Source organism: Berghia stephanieae, chromosome 11, assembly GCF_034508935.2.
Source record: "Berghia stephanieae isolate SIO BIC M18660-M18661 chromosome 11, UCSD_Bste_1.3, whole genome shotgun sequence".
Taxonomy (NCBI): domain Eukaryota; kingdom Metazoa; phylum Mollusca; class Gastropoda; order Nudibranchia; family Aeolidiidae; genus Berghia; species Berghia stephanieae.
Window position 1 is genome coordinate 41,184,517 of NC_088370.1, and position 10,000 is coordinate 41,194,516.

A 10,000-nucleotide genomic window follows, 5' to 3' on the forward strand; every position below is an offset into this window, starting at 1 on the left:
AGTCTGTATCGCAACGGGTGTGACGATTTTTCCTATAGTTGGTAAGGAGAGGGTTAATTAGCTTCCTCTGAAAATAAGAGCAATCAATTACATTCATGGGTATTCTACATCATGCATCTATGCATCGGTTTGTAATTACATGTCATGTAAAGGGATGGGGAATTATTCAAATAACTTCTATGTAATCTCTAATTCCAGCGTTTTTTTTCATTAGCGTTGCCAGTCGTCGTAAGTTTGAATCCAATCTAGTTTGGTTTTGGGTTAAGCGTGCCTTTCTTTTTGGCCTTGACCTCTCTCGCGAGCTGACACATTGCACACGGCCCACAGCACCAGACTGTCAAACAGTCATCAAGGATGGAACCCTGAGAAGTAAAGAAGAATGATAGATGTTGTTTTTAAAATAAAGTTACAATCTTGAATCTACATAAGTTAACAATCGTTAAAAGGGACTGTTGTACGCTATGTGCGGCTATGTGGTTTAGTGATATGACATGACACCCGCTTTCAGATCGGAATTTCCTGGGTTCGAGCCTCGCTCGGCGCATAGTTGAGTCCGTGGGAAAGACTCTTTACTCACATTCTCTCACCGTACTCGGGTGTAAAATTGATATCTGGGCGTTAGCAGCATCCTGTTTTGTTGATAAAGGGGAAACCCGAAACGTCTATTTTATCTGTTTTCGTATATTAAATTGAAGCTTACATTCAATTTCACATTGTTATTTATTACGTGTGGCTTAGGGTCCAATCATAACTTTCTGTTATCTAAAGGATCATCACATAAGTCATATTCAGAATAATGGCCATTTCTAAACAATCGAGGCTCGAGTACTCCTCATTTAAAGCAACTCTTTTTCTCATTAAAAAAATAATTAAAAAATTGAGCTTTATATAGAGCAATATCCACTAAATGTTCTCAAAGCGCATTACAAGGGGTCCCTGGTCAACAGCGACATTTAACATGTAGGACGGGACATGACGTATGTTAGGCGATATTACAATTTTTCGGACAAGGACAACGCTGCTAACGGCCAGGTACTCATTTTACACCTGAGTACGTTGAGAGAATATGAGTAAAGAGCCTTTTCCAATGACTCAACTATGCCTAGCGCGAGGCTCGAACTCAAGGCCTTCCGATCCGAAAGCGAGTGTCATACCACTAGACCACATAGCCGCACATAAGTATTTGATTGAGGCGGCAGTTGCTCTAAACCATCAAAATATATAATTAAAAATATTAGCCCGAATCTCTTTTAATCCACACATCAATATAATATTGGAATATTCCTCAAAATTAAAGAAATGTTGGGTTAAGGATTTACAAGCTCGGTGTCGTCATATTCCATCGACGAGATAATATTATGTTGTCTGTTAACAGAATTTGTCTTCCGAATCGGCAGATAAAATATAACGAGTTCAAGCTAAACCATATTATTCTTTTTGTTGTCAAACATATTATTCTTCTGATTGGACATATAAAATGAAAATAAGTTCACTCATATTGATTTACTTGATAATTTATTTTAAAAAATTAGCGAGGAGATATTTTACAAACCTGAAATTATGCCGCTTAAACTAAACGAATACATTATGCATGCTACTTTTGCTGGTAAAAGCCAATCCGCCAACAAATCAAAAACCGTAAATTTAAATGACCGATTATGGTACCCTAGCAGATTTTATAAATAATCATTTGAGTCAACGGGTGATAAAAGTAGCCTTGATGTAGGAAAAAAAGAACACAAGTTACTTGTATATCGATATGCAAAAATATTTTTATAATTTACAGACTTGCCATTAAATAATATATGTGACCCTCCGTCTCAAAATGGTATTATGTCGGGATGATTCAGACCACAGAAAGTGAATTTAGAGATGGAACGATGAGAAATTGGACCTTAAAAGTTTTTGTAAAGCAAGAAATAGTATTTATACTCCAGCATGACGTAGACAAATTAAACCCAAGTTTTATATTTGTGGCAATGAAATCAATTTCCTTAACCGAGTGTATCCCGACATAATACCGCTTTGAGACGGCGGGTCACATATTTGTTGGCAAAAGTTTAACATCACCTGTACCGAACAACTTTGGCCCCCAAATTTATTTATTGAGAAGAATGGATGAGATTGTACGTAATAATCTAGAGCGGCGTTCCTATTTTTATAATGATGAGATTGTGATCTACTTATCTAGACTGTTGCCACTCTATTTTATATAGTTGAGATTGTGCGTACTAAACTAGAACGATGTTATTCCCTATTACATTCCTGTTATAAAGATGCGTCTAAAGTGATACCATTCCTATTTTATATAGTTGAGATTACTAGACCGATGTTATTCCCTATTACATTCCTGTTATAAAGATGTGTCTAGAGTGATGCCATTCCTATTTTATATAGTTGAGATTACTAGACCGATGTTATTTCCTATTACATTCCTGTTATAAAGATGTGTCTAGAGTGATGCCATTCCTATTTTATATAGTTGAGATTACTAGACAGATGTTATTTCCTATTACATTCCCGTTATATAGATATGTCTAGAGTGATATCATTCCTATTGTATATAGTTGAGATTACTAGACCGATGTTATTCCCTATTACATTCCCGTTATAAAGATGTGTCTAGAGTGATGCCATTCCTATTTTATATAGTTGAGATTACTAGACCGATGTTATTCCTATTACATTCCCGTTATAAAGATGTGTCTAGAGTGACGCCATTCCTATTTTATATAGTTGAGATTACTAGACCGATGTTATTCCTATTACATTCCCGTTATAAAGATGTGTCTAGAGTGATGCCATTCCTATTTTATATAGTTGAGATTACTAGACCGATGTTATTCCTATTACATTCCCGTTATAAAGATGTGTCTAGAGTGACGCCATTCCTATTTTATATAGTTGAGATTACTAGACCGATGTTATTCCTATTACATTCCTGTTATAAAGATGTGTCTAGAGTGACGCCATTCCTATTTAATATAGTTGAGATTACTAGACCGATGTTATTCCTATTACATTCCTGTTATAAAGATGTGTCTAGAGTGACGCCATTCCTATTTAATATAGTTGAGATTACTAGAACGATGATATTCCTATTACATTCCCGTTATAACCATGTGTCTAGAGTGACGCCATTCCTATTTAATATAGTTGAGATTACTAGACCGATGTTATTCCTATTACATTCCTGTTATAAAGATGTGTCTAGAGTGACGCCATTCCTATTTTATATAGTTGAGATTACTAGACCGATGTTATTCCCTATTACATTCCCGTTATAAAGATGTGTCTAGAGTGACGCCATTCCTATTTTATATAGTTGAGATTACTAGACCGATGTTATTCCTATTACATTCCCGTTTATAAAGATGTGTCTAGAGTGACGCCATTCCTATTTTATATAGTTGAGATTACTAGACCGATGTTATTCCCTATTACATTCCCGTTATAAAGATGTGTCTAGAGTGACGCCATTCCTATTTTGTATAGTTGAGATTACTAGACCGATGTTATTCCTATTACATTCCCGTTATAAAGATGTGTCTAGAGTGATACCATTCCTATTTTATATAGTTGAGATTACTAGACCGATGTTATTCCCTATTACATTCCCGTTATAAAGATATGTCTAGAGTGACGCCATTCCTATTTTATATAGTTGAGATTACTAGACCGATGTTATTTCCTATTACATTCCCGTTATAAAGATGTGTCTAGAGTGACGCCATTCCTATTTTATATAGTTGAGATTACTAGACCGATGTTATTCCCTATTACATTCCGGTTATAAAGATGTGTCTAGAGTGATACCATTCCTATTTTATATACTTGAGATTACTAGACCAATGTTATTCCCTATCACATTCCCGTTATAAAGATGTGTCTAGAGTGACGCCATTCCTATTATATATAGTTGAGATTACTAGACCAATGTTATTCCCTATTACATTCCCGTTATAAAGATGTGTCTAGAGTGACGCCATTCCTATTTTATATAGTTGAGATTACTAGACCAATGTTATTCTCTATTACATTCCCGTTATAAAGATGTGTCTAGAGTGATGCCATTCCTATTTTATATAGTTGAGATTACTAGACCGATGTTATTTCCTATTACATTCCCGTTATATAGATATGTCTAGAGTGACGCCATTCCTATTTTATATAGTTGAGATTACTAGACTGATGTTATTCCCTATTACATTCCCGTTATAAAGATGTGTCTAGAGTGACGCCATTCCTATTTTATATAGTTGAGATTACTAGACTGATGTTATTCCTATTACATTCCCGTTATATAGATATGTCTAGAGTGACGCCATTCCTCACCTGTATGTTCTCTTGTGTCCTCCATTTTGTTCTGAGAGTGATCTCGGCCGCAGGCACACAGAATGGCACACAGTATGACTCACCCATGTCGTTCGATACTTTACACGCCAGACACAAACCAAAGAACAAGCCACAACAACCTACAGATACAGATAATAATAATAATAATAATAATAAAAAATAATATAATAATAATAATAATAATAATAATAATAATAATAATAATAATAATAATAATAATAATAATAATAATAATAATAATAATAATATAATAATAATAATAATAATAATAATAATAATAAATAATAATAATAATAATAATATAATAATAATAATAATAATAATAATAATAATAATAATAATAATAATAATAATAATAATAATAATAATAATAATAATATAATAATAATAATAATAATATAATATAATAATAATTAATAATAATAATAATAATAATAATAATAATAATAATAATAATAATAATAATAATAATAATAATAATAATAATAATAATAATATAATAATAAATAATAATAGTAATAATAACTTTATTCATCCAAAAAAAAAAAATGGAAATTCGTTTACAGACGTGGCATGCATGAAAATGTTGATATAATAATATAATGATAAATATTACATTAACTCACTCAATCTTATAGAATTTTTGCTATTTTTCAAAATTGGAAAAAAAATATTAAAAATGAGCAGGTGGATCGATAGTTTTATTCATCTACCATTAACAGGTAAAAATGAAAAACATTAGCTTTGATACTACGCCTATAATTTGTTTCAGAAAAAATGAATAATAAATAGATATGGGGTAAAAGTAACCTGGGTAAACTACGGATATAGTCGGTGTTAGGGTTGAGTGAGTTAATTAATCTATATGAATATGAATTTTACCCCTAGGTCAAATCAAATCAAGAAAGAGGGAACCCCAGGCGAAGCGAGCAAAAGTGAATAAAACAGTTTCCAACCAAGTGACAAATTAAAGAGCAGGCACTGGAATAAGAGACAAACTTGAAAACGTTTGTATGAAATAGTGCCAGACAAAGCAGAGAAAACATATGGAAAACAAAAAACATACGAAAAAAATCAATCAAAAGTGAATAACAGTTTCCAGCCAAGTGACAAAATAAATAAAGAACAGGCACTGGTATAAGATACGGACCTGAAACAGTTTGTTTGAAATAGTACCAGACAAAGGAGAGAAAAAATGTGACCCTTCGGCTCAAAACGGTGTTAAGTCGGGTTGGTTAAGATGTTGGAAATTGAATTTATAATCAGAAATATCAGACTTGTGTTGAGTTTGTATGTTTTATTGAGGTGAATGACAACCATATTTTCTAGGGTGCTAATGCCAACAATTTATATTTTTGACCAGTTTAACATTTTATTCGGCTTTTAAGCAATCTGGTTCGTTCCGACATAATACCGTATTGAGACGATGGGTCACAAATATGAGAAAAAAAAACTATACTAAAAAAATCAATCTGTCTCGAATTGATAGTTCGGGCAATTCAATTTCTACATTCTTCACAAGGGAAACCAGTTTCCACATTGACCCCTCTCTGCATCACAAAACGAAAACATTGTGAACACGAGAGAACGAGGAAGACGAATTTGAATTATCTCCATTTGTATTTTGAAAACAATAGAAAAGTAACAAACTAAGGAGCGGGCATTTGTATCAGATAAAAACCTGAAAAAATTGTGGTTGAAAACAGTGCCGGACGAAGCAGCTTCAAACACACTATTAAGTAGAAAACGGTAAGGGCTGCCTGAAGCCGGTGATCGTAAAATACTAACGAAAGAGTGAAAATGGAAAGGCTTCGTATGGGAACAAAACAGACAATGGACGTTTCGGGTACAAACCCTTCGTCAGCACAACAATACACAAATAAAATAAAATATAATGAAAAATAACTTGTATCGTCTGTACTCAATGGTGGTCAGGTATGAATGATATTGAGTACAGACGATACAAGTTATTTGTCATCATATTTTATTTGTTTTCCACGTTTATTTGTGTATTGTTGTGCTGACGAAGGGTTTGTACCCGAAACGTCCATTGTCTGTTTTGTTCCCATACGAAGCCTTTCCATTTTCACTCTTTCGTTAGTATCAAACACACTATTGTAGGTCTTTAGTTTCCATCCAGTATGATGTCGGGATGAACTTGAGTCTGTACCTTTAACTCTCTCCTTACCAGCTATTTTTAGAATTTCCCCCAAAACTTCACTCCCACCCAACACCAAAATAGACTTTTCCTAATCAAACAAAAGAGTAACAAGTGCATTCTATACAGGATGTTGTTCAGCAAAATGATGTCTGCAACACAGTGTTTAGTATTTATAGCTGTAATCAAAGCATTTCTTTAAATGTTGCGATGTACAATAGAAATCAGAATGAGAGAATCGTCGGTTACATCGTAACGAATGTGACCATTTTCCTATGGTTGGTAAGTTGAGGGTTAATATAAACTCTAAATTTTTTACTCACCCAAACAATAAGGGGCACATGTGTTTTGGTTCTAGAATATGTATTTTTTTTGGGCAGCGTGGCTCAGCGGTACGGTCTTTGCTTCCTACCGAGTTCGATCACCTGCCGCGCTGTGTGGCCTTGAGCAAGTCACCTCGCCCTAGTTCACTTTGAGGCGCTGCACTGCGGTTGACGCCTGGGTTATTCCAGTCTTACCTTGGAATAGACCCTATAGACAAATTTCCCCATGGGGATGAATAAAGGGAATTTTATTATTTTTATTCATTTATTTTCCAACTGCTTTCTCCCAAACTTTCTAATCTTAAAACCAAATTTAAAAAAAATCCCATTACTCTTACAATATCTGTCTTAGGTAATACTCATGCTCTTATACACCCTTGAGTCAAACGGAGTAAAATGTCTTGCACAAAACGTCGTATCCAAGTTTTGCCGCCATTGACATCTATCTGTCACTGACATTATCACGAAGTAACCTACATCAAGTTGATGGAGATTATCTATCTATACAATGAAAAGTAATCCATTTATTTCAAATGGCTAATCAAACTAATTTATCCATGAATTTAAAAGACATGTCATTAGGATTCAATTGTCTGATGTCACGTCCGCCCAACAACAGGCAGCTTGGTTCTTAAAGAAAATCGGTACTTTTTATTCTTCATGCTGGCTAGAACTTTTTCACATGTCATGTGATCAGAATGTATACAAGTCAAAACATGATCAGATTTAATGTTTTTCTCCTCTGGATGCTCGTCGGAGAAGTATTTCATAAGGGCGTCGTCCGTCATTGTTCTGATAGTTTAGAACCAGATACTAAGTTACTATGCGTCATTACGAGGGAAGTGACGTCATGACTGTTGAACGCTATTGTTATACTTACAAATGCCCATGTCGTCACAGACAGAGCAAATGCCAGTGGACCACATTCTCGGCGCTGCACCGGGGGAACCTGGCGTCATCGGCTGGTTAACGATCACAGTGGTCCCAACTGGATGCTGGTAGACGGGCTGAGCGTATTGAGGCTGAAATTGAGCTTGCTGGAATTGAGGCCCCATCATGCCTGGTTGGGGTTGGGCGGTGGTCGGAGGTCCTGTGTACACATTTCCATGCTCCTCACTGTAGGAAGGGGGTGGGCCATCGTGCTGTATTGGTAAAGATGGAAGTAATGTGAGGTGTGGACAAAAAATATGGGGGGGGGGGGGGGGGGAAGTAGTGAATGGGCAAGATCTATATTAACTTTCCATGTGCTCGAGGTCATTGGTCACATTGCAAAATATGCTCAAAGTGACCTACATAGTGAAAAGTGTTCACAGATTTTGAACTATCTCACATCACGATTGGTCATTGTCTTAAGCTTGACAGATGGGTATGATTACAACTTTCATAAACAGAAATGTCCAATCGTTGGACAGCAACAAATCACGTGATTGATGACTCGGTTGGACGAAAACATGAATATAGATCGCTCCCATTCTCGACACCGAGGGAGCAAATTGAACTATCCGCTCTCCTCTTCATGTTAATTATTGTTGATGGCTTAGGACCCCTTGTAAAGCATTTTGAGCACATTAAGTGGATATAGCGCTTTATAAAAGTTCACATGTTTTATACAGATCAAGAATGATTGACAAGTTGCCACTTAAGCTTTATCGAGTCAATAACAAAAATGATGATTGATACTATTATATATTATTATCATGGGACAATGTGGCTCAGCGGTACGGTCTTTTGCTTCGTTCCCGAAAGGTACCGAGTACGACTACCCGCCTCGTTGTGTGGCCTTGAGCAAGTCATCTCGCCTTAGCTAAGTTTGCGGCGCTGCACTACGGCTGACGCCTGGGTTATTCCAGCTTTCCCGTGAAATAGACCCTTAAGACAAATGTCCCCTTGGGATGAATAAAGGGAGTTTATTTACTTATTTTAAAAATTATTATCAAACACACACAAACATAAACACGCACGCACGCAGAGTGTCGATACAATAATAATTAAACACTGCCACAGTTATCATTATGACCAACCGAATCATCACTATCATGATAATTTACGGTGTTGACTCAAGATCATGACATTACAACACACTCATACACATTCACATAACCACACAACCCTCCCCACCCCACCCCACACACGTACGCAGACACATACACTCAAACATAAAGATGCACGCACGTATAGATAGTATGCGCTTGGCTAAGAAGCTCATAACATTGCCATCCGGAAGTATAACGGACCAACACACAAAACTGAGTGTATCCATGAACGTTTATAGTCAGGTTAATACAGGTCAGTGAGCATTACTCATAAACGCGGCTGGCAAAAAAAAAACAATAACAAAGACCTCAGTGACGTCATCTTCGAACTATCTATAGTCTAATATTACAACAGTTTTTACTATAACAAACCAAATAAATCACTCCTATGCTTTAACCCACTCCTTACCACCTACAGCAAAATCGTCACATTTGTTACGACACAATAGAATATTTTTCTTATTCAAATTTGATTTGTACATCACAATGATCTTTGTTTAATTAATAAGAACATAAGAGAGATTGTAGAGAGATTGTTTGAGTTTAAAAAATCAATTCTTCTTCTAGGTAAGCCTGTCATTTTTTGGGAAAATACTGAAAATCATCGGTAAGGAGAGAGTTTAAGGTGTTGACTCAAGATTGTCACACCATAACACGCCCAATCACATTTACATAACCGCATACACCTACACTAACTCTCTCTCTCTCACACACACACACACTAACACACACAAACACAAACAAACAAACACACACATACACACACACGCAACAAACTCACGCACGCGCACGCACAAACACTTGAAATAAAGAAAATTAATGCTCTGCAGTTTACCCTGCGACATTTGATCGTACAATTAAAGTATGACAAAGCTATCCACTCGATAAAATGCTCTTTAACTATTTATTATTAATTGCCGTAGTCTGGAAAAACGCGTGTTTAAAAATTTGGCCAGAAAACTCATCCTTCAAATATCGATCGATTTAAATGACCCTCATCATTGCAAAAACTTTCAAACCTGAGACTAAGAAAGACTTCATAAAATCCTAGGTTTGAGAGGTTTTTTTTTTCCCAAGATGATGGTCAATTCGATATAATTTGAAGGATAAGTTTTCTGGCCAAATTTTTG

At 35.4% G+C, this 10,000-nt stretch overlaps 1 protein-coding gene across 1 annotated transcript in view; it reads right to left on the bottom strand.

Moving 5' to 3' along the window:
• The window catches only part of LOC144956606 (cornifelin-like), a 16,213-nt gene that overhangs the window by 1,941 nt on the left and 4,272 nt on the right, over positions 1 to 10,000 (bottom strand). Inside the window, exons 2-4 of the mRNA XM_078887217.1 lie at positions 7,718 to 7,979; positions 4,336 to 4,475; positions 1 to 362 (exon numbers count right to left, since the gene is read on the bottom strand). The exon at positions 1 to 362 is cut by the window's left edge and continues 1,941 nt beyond it. Coding sequence (XP_078743343.1) covers positions 246 to 362; positions 4,336 to 4,475; positions 7,718 to 7,979 — 519 coding nt within the window. The 3' untranslated portion in view covers positions 1 to 245. The remainder of the gene's footprint in view (positions 363 to 4,335; positions 4,476 to 7,717; positions 7,980 to 10,000) is intronic.